The following is a 19,063-nucleotide window of genomic DNA, read 5'->3' as shown; positions in this document are numbered from 1 at the left end:
GTATTTTTCTACTATGGCAATAGGCCTAATCTTTTCAGTTTACTTTATGCTCCGTGTTATTCTAAGTCTTGTTATTTTTTCGTCTTCAAGATAGAAATAGTGCTAGCTGCTTTAAAATATTTCTCTTTTCTCTGTGTCAAATGTGCTAAATTTCGCTAGGCTCCAGTAGATTCAAGAAACGTAATTTGTTTCTATTGTATTTCAGATTGCCAGCTATCCCAACTAACCTACAATAAGTATATCAGGGTTGTCAGATCACAAAATAAAATGTAATTTGAACAATATTTATAACTATGCTCATATAACGAGTCATTAAATCTAAAGGTAAAATATCTGTAGACAAAACAATTATCATCGGATATCGTAAAAGTACACTCAGTTTCACTAGTATTTCTTAATTTTGAAGTGTTTCAGATCTTCCACCACAATGCCTGTTTGATTTCACAAAAGAAGCCCTTTGAAAATAAAGTTGAGAAAGATCAATTTTAATCAAAGTGCTAATGTGCCAGTGGTTAACTTTTGTTATCATGCATTTATTCTTATTGATTATTCCCCCTTCCCCATTTTCAATTAAAATACGCATTTACTCTTTTATGTATTTAATGATTTAGAAATTGCTTTTGGCTAAGATTAAGTACAGTTTAAATTTGTTTAATATGAAAGTACAAGAATGTATAGTTTGGTGTGGATGCATATTTATAAGTTTGTATACCTTTATAAACTAACCAAAAAGTTTCTTTGTAGAATGCTTTATTTTTTTCAATGCACAACTAACTCATAACATTCTTTATAAACTTAACAGTAACACGTATAATTACATATTTGCAAATGCAAAGGTAACTAGAAAATTAAAGTGAGGAGCTATACAAATATTTCTTTCAAGGAACTTAGTTTCCTTTAATTGATTTAATTTTGTATTTGCAATTGGACAAACTAGAATCCTGAGAAAGGTTTGCCTCCGACATCCGGCCTTCAGACCAGAAAAGAGGGAGCTTTCGATTTGCACGACGGATGCTTCTGCGACGAGGAAATCGTCAATTGTACCGTCTGCGCATGCGTCAACTCTGGGGTTTCGTCGGTTCTTTAGCATATCCTGCATGTCTAGTCTTTTAGAATATTTCCAGGGTCAATTAGTTATGTGCTGAAAATGACAAGACCATATAGGAGTTGGTCACATGATGCATATTGATTTTAGGCGCGAATAAGTCGTTGTTTCCCCATGAAACCAGCGGCACCTAACATTGTCATGCAATGAATACAGTGCACCTATTTATGTTGAATATCTGTGTAGAATAACCAGTAAGCCTAGTTACCAGGCAGGAATCTTTTATCGACATTTTGTCCGAAATATCGTTACGGTGTATTCGCAGAACAAAATACTGTCACAACTGACGGTACAAATAATTATCAACCGTCGTGGAAGCATCCGACGTACAATATCATTGACATCAATACGAAACCCACCACTCAATGTCCCCTCCCACATCCTCTGCTAATTATAAAACCAACAGAGGCGTCAGGTTTACAAGGATGGTTTCTGGATTTCACACATTTCTAGTTTACCCTTTTTGACAAGCAAAAACAAGTTATCATTATCGACGAATTACCTTAATTGTCGCTCTCAGGTAAAATGTCAAATATTCAAAGAAATTCTTCTGTAAAAATCTTTGCATGAAAATCTCACAAGCCCCCCCCCCCCCCCCCCACACACAAAAAAAATATAGCTCCTACGGGGATTTATGACAGATCAAGAGTGGGGGAATATCGTTTCATCATACAAATTGCATTTACAGATCGAGTGTTTGTTACTCTAAAGCCATTCACCCACCCCATCGTCTACCTCCAAGAGAAAATACTTCTTTATAGGCCTATCTTCGCGTGATATATCTTGTCTGAACCGCTTTCCAAATTATGTATTCCTTGAATATTGCTCTTAGTTTCAAACGACTCCTGTCCGGATTATTTTGGTGATATTGAGACATCGTGGTTGAGCAGAGATGTCGCCGAAATCCTTGTTCTCAACACTGGACGACCCTTACCTTGCCACGGTTCCATCGCACGCATCTCCTTCTACGCAGCAACGGTCAACGATATTACAGTCAGCGTATGGAGACGCGCGTCCGGGAATGCGCTCGAGCTGGTTGACATGACTCTGGTGACCCCCGAAAGAAGTGCAGCATTTGTGTCTGCCTTGCTACCGCGTACCCTCGGTTTTTCCCAAGGGGATCTCCTAGGCTTTTCCTCAGAGGAGCTATCACCAATGGTTTACTCGGACAGTGCTGCTCAGGCAACGGAACATACCATATACCCTTTCTCCAGCCTTGGGAATTATCCAGGATTGCAGGATGGCACGACCTTAGAGGTGGCTAACTCATCAGGTGTACTTATTTCAAACAGAGTGTATTCCTGGAGGGTGACGATTGACGGTGAGCTCGTTGGTCATCTTCTTTCCATATCTAGGTTCTCGTCAGACATAACGATATTGTTTTATAAAGCTGAAATCTCCCTGGCATGTTAGATTTAATTGGTATTGCCCAATTTTCTTGATATGAAATTTCCTGACATGACTTCAGATCGTTGAGTAGGCATACAAGTTAACGTTATAGTCCTCAAAAGGGAAATTCTTTTAACTAATTCCAATACATTTTTTTTGTAATGACCTTATTCGAAATGAGTGGATATGCCATGTTCAGCTTTTACGCCTTTAGTTTATGAGTTGCATCAACACCCTTATTCATGCTTAACACCACAACCGTATGTCCATATCGACGTTGTTATTATGTTATCACAAGTAAATTACTCCAAACATATTTGCACCTGGTGTTTGAAATACTATCATCACAATTGGTAGACCAGTAAATGTGCAAATATTATATCACAAGGGATTTTATTTAACACTAACACAATAACAAAAACGCGTTACCAGTTTACACCAAAACGGAATTACCTGCTGTCGTTCTCTCACAGATCGAGAATGTATTTACCCCACTTTGCCAAACGGCGCCATATCTGCGCCTGGAAATACGGTGTTCCTCGGCGAGGAGATCACGATAACTTGCAATTCAGGATACGAAGCGCCATTCGACACAGCGGTATGCAAAGCCGACGGGACGTTCACAAATCCTGTACAGTGCAACAGTGAGTGAGATCCCAAATCTGGACCTTTTATGTCCACCTCTTTTCAACTTATTTTATTATGGGATGGGGATCCTGGAGTTAATTCTAAGAATCGAATCGGTGAATGTCGATCTATATCGTATAAAATCCCCTGTATGTAACTTCTCTCTTTCTTTCCCTGTCTCACACACACATACACACCCTGACACGCACACTTTCTCTCCCTCTCTCTCTCTCTCTATCTCTTTCTTTCTTTCTTTCTTTCTCTCTCAATCCCCCTCTCTCACACACATAAAGTCATACCCTCATACAGAGGAAGAATGTAATGCATAGAGTAAAACATATTTTTATAAAGGATATCATACAGACATTCACCTTCAAATAATCTGTACAATAATTGATCTAAGAAGTGATTTGACAGCAAGAAGGAGTAAACATGAACATGATGAAAGGAGCTGAATATTTTGGGCCTTGCTTAGTTTTTTGTGTGAAAAAATCTTTCAATTATGAATGCTGTTCTATTTATCTAATTTCAATCGCAAAGTTAAGAGGTAAAACCTGAAGGAATTCTTCATTTAAAACAAAAAACCTCCTTCTTCATCTTGCTCTTTCTTACTTTCTGCAGAAAGATTTTGAAAGGCTAGTTTGTACTAATAATTAAGCTGCTTTAAGTTACTGCAACAAACAAAAAACGTTCTCTTCTTTTCATTTTCTTTACTTAACAAATCTTTCGTGCTTTGAATATACCTTATTTCAGCTAGGCATTTAAGAGCCTTTATCATGCTTAGTGTAAAGTGAATTTCATTGATTTATTAATGATGCTTAGAGTATAGAGGATTTCTCCTTTGCCTGAAGAAAAAAAACATAGTATGATTACGAAGTAATCCTTTATACTCTAAAAAGTATTGGGTAAAAATGCTCCATGAAGGTTATTATGTGTCCAACCAACATTGAGCATTTCTTTTGGGCAGTTTTATTTATCCAGTGTGATTAAAAAATGCCCATTTTAAAGTAATTGCTGCTTATTTTTTTAACCCTGCTGGGCAATATGCTTCCTGCATTGGGTAAAATACTGGCCCAAATTGGTTGGACACATAATAACCCTCGTGCAAGATAAATTGTACCCAATATTTTTTTACAGTGTAGGCTATAGAGTAATACGGAGGCAATAAGCTTTTAAAGATTTATATTCATATGATAAGAAGTATTAACATGGGCGAAGGGGGAGATGGAGGGAGTTTGAAAACAATTGATACAGACCCGGATGAGAGAGAAATATACAACCCCAAAAAGGAATAGAAACAAGACAAACTTAGTTAGAGTTGTTAATGAATGAGAACTTGACGTCGAGAGTGAATTTCATTGCCAATAATGTTGATCGATTTCTTTCATTAATCCTCTTTCAATTTACTAGGATAATTGGGAGCATTCATTACACAGCACGTAATAAACTATAATTCGCTATTTTGAACAGATCACTTTAGTTTGATGAAACACAAACAAACGCTAATAGTGAGCACATTACTACGAAACCTAAAATGAGAGTAATAATTGGTCGTTTAAAATACTAATTAGCAAAGAGTGGTAATTTTGCTTGACTTTCATAATATAATGATGTCATTATTTGTATTTCAAAAAGAATGTCTTAATAGAGAAACCCCAGGGCATCAATTTGTAGCTGTTCACAATATACCGGGCGTAGTCAATTATTGTATTCTATAATGTCCACAATATAATTATAATATTTATACCAATAAGACGAGAGAGAGAGAAGGGGGGGGGGGGGCTGCTACATACAAAGGCCCGTGAACTGCACCCCCATATTATTTAAATGCTGATTTAAGGTTGATTAAATATTGATAGCCGAATTTAACACACACACACACACACACAAAGTTAAAATTTCTCATCACATGGGATTTCAATTCTTGTATAACCCTCTAGAAGTGATTAGTAGAGTAGTTCCTTCGTAATCAAATTATTAGAAAAGAATACAATTGTCATTACGAATGAACAATTAAATAAATATTTATCAATGTTTGACTTCCCATTATACTCAAACCAAGCCTTATCTCTAACTTTGAAATATGGGTTCAGCAAATATGACCACGTTAGATTAAGTTTTTTTTATTGTTTTTAGCCCTCAATCCCATCATTCCCCAATCCCCAGCATTCAATCGTTGCAAAGTTAGAGCAATATCTTCTTGACAGATGTAAATGGTTAGATAGGAATGTGTAGGCTGTGAGAAAGGATAATAATTGAGTTATTGCAAAGTTATCTGTTCAGTATAGGTACTCACATTCATATTAAACCTCATTATTGTGTTTTATAATTCCTAATGATTTTATATTTCTCACCTGCAGTTGTGTTCGTCCCGTTCGATGGACTAACTTTAACCCATTTCATTATCCGTAAGTAGACAAATTATATTTATATAAGTAGTGCCGTAAAAATGTCATGATTTGGAAATTAGGTGGATTATTTGATTTTTCTTAAAAAAAACATATGGAGATTATTTTGTAAGTTTTATACTTGTTTTCTTCAAGCTATTTTTACACATGTCATTATTGTTTATATCCACTGTCATTTTTTAAAAGTTAGCATGATTGTCTACAAAATTCGACAACATTATATTCCATGTTTTCATGCATTCACCTTCTCTCTATTTTTCTTATCATGGACCTATACGTTCGTATGCACCATATTTTTGTTTAAGCAGATCAGATGAGGAACAATAACAACACTTATAGATATAATATTTTAAAAAGAAATCCGAAATATATAGTTTAACTAACATCTATCCAGATTACTACACCAATCATCAAGTAGATCTTTCAAGTTTTGAACAAGTGAAAATGTGAAAAAAAGAAAAGCTTGAAGAAAAGTAATAGAGAAGTGAAAGAGCATAAATAAGGATCCGTGCCTTTCTATATTTACCCCTATAATTGATTTTTTTTTAAATGTCATATTGCCCCCCCCCCCCACAATCAAAATACCCAGGCGTCGTCCCTGCAACGGGGTTTTGAACATTCAAAGAGCCTGGATAATAATCTGGCATCGTTTTTTTTTCAGTTCTCGTTGGTATTGGGGTGCTGTTCTTACTGGTGGTTTTCGGCTCATGCGTCTACATATTTTGTTCGGGACGTAGCAAAGGTGCTAAGGCAGAAAGGTAACCATATGAATAATAGACAATCATGATAATGGTGGTTCTGCGATGCAGGTGCCATATTGATTTTAATACTGATGATGATGATGATAAATGGTGATGAAAAATGCCATGAGGTCATTAAATATGATGATTACGAAGATGATGCGCGCGATTATGATTTTCGCTATGACGATGTAGACGCCTATAATGATGATGATGATGGTGATGATGATGATGATGATGGTGTGCGTGGCGGTGGTGGTGGTGATGATACTAATGATAATTATTGTTGGTTGAATTGCTGACAGTAATCCTGGCCATTGCATAATGAGATGAAATAAGGGATTGCTGATCAAGAGGATAAGATTAAGAAAATGAAGATAACTATGACGACGAAGAATAGTATTTGTCACGAGAGTCGAAGTAATAATAATTATTATCAGTAGTAGTAGTAGAAGAAGAAGAAGAAGAAGTATTATTATTATTATAATTTGTAGTAGTAGTAGTAGTAGTAGAAGTAGTACATGTAGTAGAAGCAGTACTGCTAGTAGTAATAGTATTAGTAGTAGTAGTAGTAGTGGTGATATTAGGGGAGGAGGAAGAATTAGGGGTATAATATAGCATACTTATTTTTTCATCGTCAATGATTTTTGTCGACATGAGTCATTGTCTACTAATATTTCATTTGAACAGGGATATCGCAGATGGTGCAGCTGGAGGAGGCGAATCTTACCTAATCCCTATGGGCATGCCACCAAGTAATGGCCATGGAAAAAAGAATGGCATCGAAAATACATCATTCGTCAACGAAGTCCCGCGCGACATCGAAAATGGTAACGTACCACCCGCCGACCCGAATACGAATAGAATGGTGAACATTGAAATGCCGGAAGAAGAGCCTTTGCAGGTTCCGGAGTCGAGTCCTCCAGAGATGCCAAAGGAGCCCATCGAATCTCCGGCGCTTGCTGATGACATGCCCAATGGATCTGAAGGGCCTGATGAGCAAACGATGACTCCAGAAATACCAGAACCTGATTATGACGATGAACCAGTACGTATATATCAACCTATTCCTCCCACTTTCACGTGTTGTAGTAGATCGGTTATTTTGGTTTACTAAAAACAAAACATGTCTTCAATTCACGAAAGGTGTAATGTGATATATTTTTCTGGCAATTTAATGGTTAAGAAAGATGGTGCATTTAGGATTCAAGAAAGTCAGATTGACAAAGATTTCAGTCATCCCGAACGTCTAATGTAGTAGATTTGTTCCAACATGAACTTAAAGTAAAGGGTTCAATTAAAACTAAAGATGCCAACTTACGAGATCGATTCAGTTATCTCACTTCAGTGTGCTATCCAGACGCCAAAATGCTTTTGAATAAAACTTGCTCATATTTACAGATTGCTGATAATTAGCAGCTTAGCCTTAGGCATGATTTTGGATTGCTCATTGGTATCAATCTTTGATTGCTCATTGCAGCAATTACAATATACATATATCGCTTAGTGCAATGCCTAGCGCTATCATTGATTTATAACTATTTATGAAATTGTATTATGTACATGATGTACGCTGTTATTCCGTCTACGTGCGGGGCCCATTTGATGAAATGACTTTAAAATAAAAATTCATAATGGCTTATTTCCTGTTATGTACATCGCATTCTATCTCAATTTGTATCGAAACAGATAATTAATAGTCCATCTTTAGCGTAACCCAAGCTTGAAACTTCCGTCTTAAACGGAAGTTCGGCCATGTACATGTGCTGTCATGGTAGTAAGCCTAATGCTTCTCTCGTTCTCCGATACTAAAAAGAATTATGTTGGAATTGCTTATGCTGCTAAACTCTCAAGGTTATTTTTTTTAGTATAAAGAATAAAAACAAGATTAACTCAATTTGGAGATTATCCTGACAACACAGCGTTTTTAAGAACCATTCTACCAATTGCCAACCCAATCATTCAGTGTATCCTCAATTAAATTAAATCGTGTTTCTTCTTTGGATATCGAGATACACATTCTTACATTTGAGAGAAGAAGAAGAAAGCCTGGGAGAAAGAATTAGGATACCAATGAAAATCCACATGAGCGTGCACGATATAGGGAATACGCCAGATCGTAGTTCCACTCTGCGCATGATCAGAAGATTCTGTGCATGATCAGAGGAAAGTGACCTGGTGGTTTAAAATTTATTGAGATAAGCACCAACTTTTGATGTAATGATTATTCATATCCACGAAAAACAACAGTGCGTCCACGAACGACTGGTATTTCACAGTTTGCAAAGTACATTGTACAACATGCTATAATATGCATTCAAATTAGAAATGCAGCAAATACCTTCATAGAGTGTTCATTGATGTGCTATTCTAGTCACCTGGACTATTCAATTTCTTCATCCTGCTATGTAAGGCATGCTTACGTAATATCTTGCTTTGAAACCTGCCTATCAAAATGAAAGAAATGAATTGTAATTTCACAAAAATTGTCCATGAAGTAACAACGAACTGGTTTATTAGAAGTTTCTTACTTGAATGCCAACAGGCCTGCCAACCAAATCTTGAAAGGCTCTCGTCACCGGGAGCGATTCTGAAGCTATTCTGTATTAGAAGCAAAATCGATAATCAAGAATCAATCAATGTGAAAGGTTCTTACTTTTTTTTTATAGAGCACCGTTTCACTTTGTTCCCTCGATGCTCGCTAATTATTTCACCCGAATATCATGAAAATAAAAAGGAATTGAAGTACGTTTTCTTCCCTCGTGTAAAGAGGCATTGCTCTCTCGACTACTGTCCTTCAAGTCCTTTTAAACCATGGTATAACTAACATGCTCTGCCTCTTTTCCTTTGCAAGCAGATTCCACCTCCACCTACAAGTCCGCCACCGCCTCCTCCGCCGGATTTCGAAGACGCGGTAATTGATGCTTTTCTTCCCCTTTCTTAGCACCCTTTATGAATTATAATCTTATCATCCATTAACACATTGCTTAGTTATCTAGCTTAAATGATCTGCATGTATATTCATATGCTGCTTTTTCATCATCTATCATATTAATACAAAAATCTGATATCTATATTGCTATTAATTTTCGTGGATGTACGTTAAACAGCGGCAAAATAGTCGCCACATTCAAGAATTTAGTTGTAGGCCTCTAACCCATACATGTACATTCATGTATCGCACTATACAAACCCAGTCTAGCCACGTACTGTGCATATTCATTATTGACAAACTTTTTATCTGACTACTACTACTACATGTATGGATAGGTGACAGTAACCTTTGCATAACATAAATAGGTAGTCATTTATTTCGTTACTGCATCACTTTTTTCTTTATTTCACTTCCAAATTACTTTCTCGTTGATACTTTGTAACATATATTTGCTTTCCATCGAATTTCTTACCATGTTTCTTCTAGCTTTGCCGCCAATTTTTTTTTACTCAACTACAATGTGTTTGGTCAACTCTTCCTTAGATTCCATCGTCTTTCCTTTTTGATATTATCACACTAAAATAAGCGTGATTTCCTTTATAAAATTAATATAATTTTCTTTCATTTAACATTGGATTTCGTCAGGAGATAAGTGTTATTAGATTTTGTATTCACAAAGGATTTACGATTTAACCTTATAAATGTGAAATTTAACCCTAATTAAACATATTTGGTTGCACATAGACTTCTACATGGTATATCCGGCTTCGCAACTATTTCTTTGTTATTTAGTCCATGGCCTACCTTCGTATTCATGATTCAACGGATTCTTATCTCATCATTAATTTCTTTTTACGCACACCTGACAACCAATGATGAACAAGGCATAAAAAATATATTTTCTACACGAATGTTTTTTTTTTTCATTTTCATCAAGCTGAATGACTTTTTTTTATTGAACCAATTATGAATTAACGGGGTTCATGTGCATCTTACGAGGACGTTTAGACATTTAAACATCACCCCTACCATGGACCTTCTACAAGGTCCATGCCCCCACACACCCATTTATTCTCCTTTATATTTTTGGTCTTCATTTTCTACGCTCTTGATAAGCTTTAGCCATTTGTAGGTTGTGCCCCACTGAATATATATCTTTCTTTTTCTTACCTGCATGCTTGCAATGTTTTAATCGTCGTAGTTTATGCCTCAGTCGCCGACCTTTCCACCTTTACCCACACCTGTTCGTACGCAGTATAAAATAGTAAATAGAATTATTTGCAGTGTTGTGGAGTGGAATTATGATCTTTCTTCAGTTATTGCATATCAGCGTTGTTGTGCTGACAGTGATTTTTTTTAAATATGTATATATATATATATATATAATCGGGTTATTTGTCAAGTTATTTACCATAATTTCAGAAAAAGAGATGACATGATTACTTAAATTCCTTTCTAAAAGCTGTTTTATTATGATTATTTTTAGCCAGAATTAGGTATTGGGGCAGAATTGATATCATACTGAATGCTTGATTTATCAGTTTAAGGAGAAGGCTTAATATACTCTGAATACACATCTTCTTATTTGGTCATTATGGAGAATAGTGAGAATAGGGAGAATAGTGTTTTGGCACAGTTAAACCATCCATGCTTTACAAACCTGTTGTGATATTTTAAGAACTACTTAATATACATATCAGATGAAACTTTCGTAATGGATTGGAACATTTCCTCTTTTTTCGTCTTAAGAATTATCTTCCAATATCAATATTTTGACATCAGGAGCTTTTACTGTAAAATAGTACCAGAGTTGTATTGTAATAATGGGGATAGACGGTCAAAATCTGCCACCGACATTTTTGCCTTTATCAGACAAAACTGACTAATGAATATGGATGACCGAACTATTTGCATTCTTGTAAAACACAAACAAAAATCACCACTTAATTGCGAATAGGAAGACAAGTAGGAGGAACTTTGTCACATTGGTCTCATTTTCTGTCATGTATACAAAAGAAGATATTAGGGTTATTCCTATTTTTAAAATAAAAAAAACGTTGTTTCTTCTGTCGAATTCATTTTCAAATCGTAGTATTCGCCCCCAGTATCGCCAACCTTTCCTTTGCCACCTACACCTCTTCGTTTGCGTTATGACCAGGAATCAGTGTCATCTTACAGCTCGGTAAATCGGCAATGCCGTTTTGTGTTGCAGTGAAAAGCGTGTTCTTGCAGTTTGATTTTTAACAGTACTTTTTACTCTTTGAATCTCCTATAAGATTCAAATTCGGACGTTCACTTTAATCACGTGCTAGATATCAGCATTTTTGCATGCTTGCATTTCAGTGTGAGGAATTAGAGTGACTGAATAATATGCATTAATGCTATATCTCCGACGATTAACACTTATCGTTCATAGAAACAAAATGCAGATCAAATTTTAAAAAATGCCTTCGCGTTTCCAAGTGGATATAGCTTTATCGCGTAACATTTTCTGCTATCAACAGTGCTTACTAACTCACATCTTATTAATGGAACCAGTTTCCCTTTTAAAGTGTTTTAGCAGGAGTTCTGTATCATTATTGTTAGTTTTGTTATGACCATTATTACTATAATTTTCATTAATGATCATCAACAACATCATATTCGTTATTGTTTTTATTATTACCATTAATAAAATGTAGTTCCAGTACTATCATTATTATTATTGTTATTTTTGTCAACACTGGTTTTATTAATGTTATTATCATCTATCCCCAATACACATTTAACGCATTTTGTTTCTTTAAATTGTATCTTTGAAAATTTAATCAGTTTTATTATTATCTGCTTTCCTTGCATGATCAATGTTTTGGGTGAATGTAACTATATGCCTAACCTTTGATATTACCTGCACAAATGGTTTGTTTTGGTGTTGTTTTGTTTCTCTTTGTTTAACCTTGCATGTTTATCATTTTTGCACTTGTCACTTTTATTCCATTCGTAACAGCATGCGCAGATTGTATACCGTTCACCCCAACCACCCTCCCAAATACCATTACCTGTTCCTCCCCCTCCTCCTCCTCCCCCTCCTCCTGTTCCTAACTCCACTCCTTTCCGATCCCCCACTACAGAGCATATCCTTCTTTCTGGCTTTGCAAACGATCGTAGGCCCACCTCCTTGAAAACATCCGTAATGTCTGAACGGCTCGAATCACCCAAATTGTTAACTATCGATTCGAATTGGGCTCTAAGGTCTTCTGACGATACACTCAAGATTGATATTCCAAATGATCCATTCATTACTGAACTGACAGGCTCCCTCGGTCAAAGATTACCCGTGGGTCCAGGAGCACCTGATGTTGGTGTCTTGGGCGACCAGGTCCCATCTTTCTCCCATTCTGCGCCTGAAAATCCAAATGCAGAATTGTCAAGCATAACTGCTGCTTCAATACCTAAAGGTCTAACTGGTTCAAAATTTTCAAAATCTTTGAAAAAACTTATTCCAACGTCCTCAAAGGCTAAACTACCTCAAAAAATTCCAAACGATCTATCTGAAGACATCACGGTGCCATCTGCAGGTGTGGCCCCTAAATCATTACTTAAAAATACGGGTTCTTTTTTAAATGATGAAGCTATTCTGTCAGAAATACCACTTAGTAACTCGGACAAAGTGACTGATATGACTTCTGTTCCAGCATTGGCAGTAACAAAACAAGGCCTTTCTAAAGGCAATTCCTCATTAGAGACTTCTGTCTCAAAGTCGCGCAAAAATGCTGCAGTAAGCTTCCTCAAAAAGGCAGCAAAAAAATTGGCCCCAATTGTTGCAGAGCAGGTTCAGGGAGCTATTATCTCAGAATTGCCAGATGATTTACAAGATACCATTCCAGAATCGGCCTTAGAAATAATGCCAAATGTTGTCGAAGACTTGACCGATCAAGCTCTTTCGGAAGCGCATAAAGAAGTCGTGACGAGTACAGAAAAACCTGGAAAGAAAAATGCTGCCAGCTTCTTGAAAAAAGCAGCCAAGAAATTGGGTCCTGTGGTCGCGAAAAACATTGACGGGGCAGTCATGTCTGAGATGGGTGTTCCAGAAGATCTTCAGGAGACCATTTCTGGGCCGGTAGGTTCCATACTCACTGAATCTGCGAAAGATCTTGTAAATGGGGAGATATCTGATGACTTTATTGATGAAATAACTCCAGTCCCGATGCCAGATTCAGTGGCACTACCGAAAGGTCTAAAATCTAAGTTTGGGAAAATAGGGATGAAATTAGGACAAGTAGCTGCCAAAAAGGCCGCTGGGGCTGTAATGTCCGAAATGGGTCTGCCCGAAGAGCTTCAAGAGCCTTTTTCAGGATCAGTGGGATCTGTACTTGCGAAATCCACAAAGGCAGCTGTATCCGCGAGTTTATCTGAAACTGGGCTAAATGGGTTGCATGAAGAACTCCCCTCAACACCAAAGTCTGATTCAGTCGGAATTCCAAAAGGTCACAAATCAAAATTTGGAAAACTAGGAAAGAAATTAGGAAAACTTGCTGCCAAACAGGCAGCTGGTGCCATAATGTCTGAAATGGGAGTTCCCGAAGAGATGCAGGAAACCCTTTCAGGACCAATGGGCTCTATGCTCGAAAAATCAGCCAAACTTGCGTTATCTGGGAGCATTTCTGAAGCTATATCTGGTGGGCTTCCCGAGGAACTGTCCTCAATACCGACACAAAACTTGATTCCGAAAGGCCTTACTGCAAAGTTTGGAAAGGGAAAGCAAGCCTCACTAAAAGTCGAGGTACCACATTCAATGTCAAAAAATATCCCTTCCAACATGTCCAAAGATTTAGCTCCTTCTCAGTTTTTCAGAGGTCCCTCCTCTCTATCAGACACAAAGTCATCCATGTCCTCAACTATACCTTCACCACCACCCCCTCCACCTCCCCTTCCACCTGCATCAATGCCTGGATCCAACATATCCAAAGGGTTATCACTTGCACCCTCTATTAAATCTCCTCCTTTGGTGTCGGGAAAATCTTCGTTTGATGGGAAAGATTTAACTGCAAAATTACCAAGTGGTGCAACATCCTTATCATCAGATTTGCGAGTTCCAGACTCGGTGCGTTTTACTTCATTTGTTAGAATTTTTCTTTTTGCAAGAGATCTCTCTCTCTTTCTACCTCCATCCCTCATTTCCCCTCACATCCCCCTCTCTCTCTTTCTCTCTCTCTCACCCTTCCTATTTTTCCTCCTCTCCATCGATCCTTTTTATTTTCTTTCACACATCCTATCTTTTATACGTTCTCATGATTATTCTGAGTCAATTCTTCTTTCACCCCGTCTTCAGCACGTATTTTCACCTATGTGTTTTTTTTCTTTTACACTAATTCTTACTTCCCCAGCATTATTCTATTGTTTTGTTGTTTTCTTATATATTTAAATTCTGCTGTAATCATTTTCTTCCAAATGAAGTTACAATGTTGGATACTTGCATTAAAGGGTAGTGGCAAATTTGTCTTTCATAAAAAACATGGTGCAAGATAAGACCAAAACCCTCAATATCTTTATTGTTCATGCTTCGTTATTTTGACAATTTCATCATGAAATAAATGATGCTGGTTAATTGCTCAATATTCTAATTTTATCATCATACATTTACAAGCACGTTTATTTTTTTTTGTTTTACACACCTGTTCAATTAAAAGGCGATTTCCAACTAGCTGAATTCGGGTATTAAAATAATTTAAAAAGGTCCCGCATCCAATTAGTTGAGGTTTTGTCTTCGTTTCCTACTTATCCCATCCGTGTCCATGATTAACATTCCATCACCTAATTACCTCCATTCACATTCATTTTATTTTAATGTTCTTTTTTCATGTGACCATGTTAACATTTCATCAAACCTCACTTCTTGGATTCAGCCTCCATCTAATGTAACCATGGTAACTACTGGGAACTCAAATGGTCCTCCCGTTGTTCCCGCCCCTCCACCACCGCCACCACTTCCACCGTCATTACTATGGTAATCCATAATACCGCTATATAGGGCAATATAGTATATTTTAATTTGAATTGCAGACGTTTTATGGTATTTGGTCCTCTGGTGCTTTTTAGTAATGTTGATAAATACGTGAATCCGAAAACCAAACACGTTATTGGAAGTTAAGGTCATTAATTGATTTTTTATGATTTTAGGTCGAATCTTTATTCGAATTATTAAACCAATTAGAAACAATCCTATCATTGAATGTATTTGTTAAAATATGGCAGTAATTTGCTTCAGCCATCAGCCATTTGATACCTTACTTTAACATAAAACACCAAGTTTGCCTTTTGCAGTCTTTCATGATGAATCTCCTAATTCATGTAATTAGCATGTATTATCATGATTATTGCACTCACGAACTAGTGATTGGAGAATGTTTGAAGCGAGCTATCAGCAGAGGAAGTACAGCACCAGGCATTGAATATCATCACATTATCTTCTTCCATTCATCATCATCATCATATTCTTCTTCTTCTTCCCCTTCTTCTTCTTCTTTTTCTTCTTCTTCTTCTTCTTCTTCTTAATATTCTTCATCATCAATATCATAACAATCAATATCATTATCATCACCACCATCACCATTATTATAATCATCTCTGCCCCGTTTGAGCTTTACCATCAACTTCTCATTCTCTCCATCGAAATAAAAGATTCCCATTCTACATATTCTAGATCAGCCATTTCATTGTTCGTATTGATTATCATCATTCATCTTGTTTCATTACATATTGTTTATTTCATTTTCTAACAAAACTACTGATCGCCTGATCATTCTCAATCTCCAAAATACCTTTTGGGTATATAAAGATATGGTATATAATCCGATAGCCTATTTCATGTGAGGTTCCTCTTTAGTGCACTCAATTTTGCTTAGTTTTTCAGAGTCCTGTGTTACAAATTCATTTGAACAAAAAGTGTAATTTTATATCTGTTGTAACACATTAAAAATACATTAAAACATTTTCTGCATTGTGATATGGACTATTAGCATATCTACCAATTTCGTACTGTTAAAGACCGTATAATTCATAACATACACCATTTTTCTGAATGAATTGATATCGGGAGACCCATATTTTATGGTCCTATCAAGTTCGGTGTATATTAAGACTATATATTTACCTCATTCACTTAAACGATTTAATCATTTAAACAAAAACGGCTGGATATATTCAGATTGACATGGGTTAGATAATACATGTAATAAGTTGTGATTCCCTTAACCCATATTATTACTCCTAAAACTAACTCTAATTTTCATATTCTCTTTCTCTAACAGAACCCAGTGGATGATTCGAATGCTGAACAACCTTCTTCTGTTCTCCCAAATGAGGAAGTTCTTTACTAAAGTTGATCATAACCCATTAATTCCCAATTAGATATACACTAATAATGTACATCGGTACGGTTACGTGGCACGATGATAACGAGTAATAATTGTTTAGTATTAAGAAAATTAAATGTGGTCTTTTTCTTTTGAACGTAATGTTTATACAAGATTATTTTGAAGTGTAAATTTTAATGTACTTTAAATGCAACATAAAAGGATCACCCCCACCTCCTTCTCCCTATGCAATTTATCTTGGGAAATATATATATATATTTGTATAGGCACCTTAAAGTAAGGTCGTAGACAAGATTAGGTAACGAAAACAAAACGAACCGTAATTGAGTTGTGACAATCATTCCCCGTAGAAATTAGTAATTACAAGATATCTTAGCATTTCAACAAGCGTTTACCATTGTGTTCGATTTTATAATAATTATTATTTAGGTTTTATTCGAATGAAGAAATAACACAAATGTGTTAGTAACGTTAGATCATGTTATCAAAAGCCATTATTAGGAATATAGATAAACTTAAGAAACATACAAGAATGTAAATAAATCAATGCAATGATATATAATAACATCCAGAAGTGGTTAGATGTGAGCGATTGTCAAGAAAACCATTTAAAACGAAGAGGTTAATATAATAATTATAACAACATTTAACCTTATCATTTAAAGTTAACCCAATTTACATTTAAATGATACACATATGAATATGATGCACCTTTTGATATATATATTCTAGTAACAATAATACATTTTAATCAATATATGTATAGTTTAATGTGTAAATATTTCTGAAATATATCATCGACTTTCTTAATCTTTTTATTATTTGTTAATTATTTTGATACAGGTTCTTACTGATCAACATATATAATGTTTAGAGTAACCAAGTTAAATATTTGCGTCTATATTATCTTTTTTATAAAAAAGGAATTCAGAAGAAATAACATGAAATGATGTTTGCATTATTTTCGAGCCAATTGTGTATCTATTCAAAGTATCGGTAGTAAATGGTATTGGTTAATCATAGGCTGATCTGATCTGATGATATGTTTATATTACTTGCATATTTATATCAATTTTATTTGCATTTTAAACTTTATTTTTTTATAAATGTGCCATTTAATTGTTTTTTTATGTATGCAAACTAAGTATTCATGAATATGAATATTGAATATGTTTTATGCGGGTATGCATATAAAATCGGGAAATGATGCATAGGCCTACAAGACAAAGTAAATCTGATAAATTATATATATATATATATATATATATATATATATATATACATATATATACATCGCTCAGTACTTAGACATTATGTTCCATTATCATAAAGTTCATCATGTTCATGCATTTTTCAAGATTTGTTTTCTTTCTAATTTGGCGTACCTTGGACCCATTTCATAGACTTTTAATAGCAACAAATTTTCATTCACAGTTATAAAAGCTACTCAAATGATCATTTGATTGGCTGCTCGTAAATTTGTTAAAAAGTTGTGCATTAGTTATCATAACAGGTGTACATGTATACGATACGAGACCCTAATTTGTAAGTTAAAGAAACTATTGATTGAATGTTTCGATTGCTTTAGGGGAGTGTCACCGTGGCTATGACAAAGGTTTGATGTCCAGAGCTACTCTGACTGGGGAGATGACGTCATCATGCAGGTTGTCATGATGCATGTATACAAGTGCATGGTTTGGTCGTACGGCCAAGGGCTGCACATCGTGGCAGCACGGTAACCGGAACCAATGCTCCTTGTTTTACTCGTAACATCGAGTGGAGTGGTACACATTGCATCAGGTAGATGTTTATTTCACATACCATTGAACATAGGTAGTTTGAGATCAATTTTTAAGTTTCTTTCTCAATATAGATTCAGCTTCATTTGTAGAAACTACGAACGAAACGAATAGTCTGACAGTTCAATTAAAAAAACTTCTGACTTTTTATCATTTCATTAATTTATTCATACAAATCTATAAAAAAAAAGAAACACGATTATCAATTACTCGGTTGACAATTCAAAGTGCCTTATTAATTCTGATCCATCAGCTGATCTCACTCTCTAATTTGTTGAGTCTTAGGAACATTAAGAAAATCTAATATCATTATTCAGATGTCATTTATAATAGGTTTTCTCGCATATATATGTATGTCACGAGTATTCAAATAATTGGCTGTGGGTAGTATTATGTTTTTTTTTGTATTTTAAATTATAATCTGAGCTAGCGCATTTGTTACAACCGTGCTCCTAAGTTTTGTTTCGAATTACAGTGTTAATAATCTAGATACAATCAATTGCATATTCTAAGGTCTTTAGGTTTTCCCCAAATATCTACTGATCATTTTGTTTCTTTTTTTTTCTAATAATAAAGGTTACTAAACAAACGTGCATGAAAAAAATAATAAAACAAGCCAATTGAATAATACGATAATTGCAGGGAGACGAGGAGCTGAGATTGTCAAAATATAGAGAATGAAGAAAATTATTACCATTCATATGA

The 19,063-nt window shown here is 35.5% G+C and overlaps 1 protein-coding gene across 12 annotated transcripts in view; it reads left to right on the top strand.

Moving 5' to 3' along the window:
* The window catches only part of LOC129279993 (deleted in malignant brain tumors 1 protein-like), a 35,645-nt gene extending 16,596 nt beyond the window's left edge, over positions 1–19,049 (top strand). The window contains exons 7-16 of one of the 12 annotated variants that reach the window (XR_010296194.1): positions 1,938–2,426; positions 2,968–3,138; positions 5,482–5,529; positions 6,191–6,287; positions 6,960–7,317; positions 9,127–9,183; positions 10,406–10,468; positions 11,297–11,386; positions 16,494–16,616; positions 16,660–17,597. Coding sequence is in view for 10 of the 12 variants with exons in the window: in XM_064111844.1 (XP_063967914.1) it covers positions 1,938–2,426; positions 2,968–3,138; positions 5,482–5,529; positions 6,191–6,287; positions 6,960–7,317; positions 9,127–9,183; positions 10,406–10,468; positions 11,297–11,386; positions 15,090–15,190; position 16,494 (1,475 nt within the window). In the remaining 2 variants the exon portion in view is untranslated. Of the gene's footprint in view, positions 1–1,937; positions 2,427–2,967; positions 3,139–5,481; positions 5,530–6,190; positions 6,288–6,959; positions 7,318–9,126; positions 9,184–10,405; positions 10,469–11,296; positions 11,387–15,089; positions 15,191–16,493; positions 17,598–18,147 lie in introns of those variants that run through there. The other 11 variants (XM_064111844.1, XM_064111845.1, XM_054916048.2 and 8 more) reach the window with 11 other exon arrangements.
* The last annotated feature ends 14 nt before the right edge of the window (positions 19,050–19,063 follow it).

This window comes from Lytechinus pictus, chromosome 17 (assembly GCF_037042905.1).
Source record: "Lytechinus pictus isolate F3 Inbred chromosome 17, Lp3.0, whole genome shotgun sequence".
In the NCBI taxonomy this organism is placed as follows: domain Eukaryota; kingdom Metazoa; phylum Echinodermata; class Echinoidea; order Temnopleuroida; family Toxopneustidae; genus Lytechinus; species Lytechinus pictus.
This window is presented reverse-complemented; position numbering and strand designations above follow the sequence as displayed.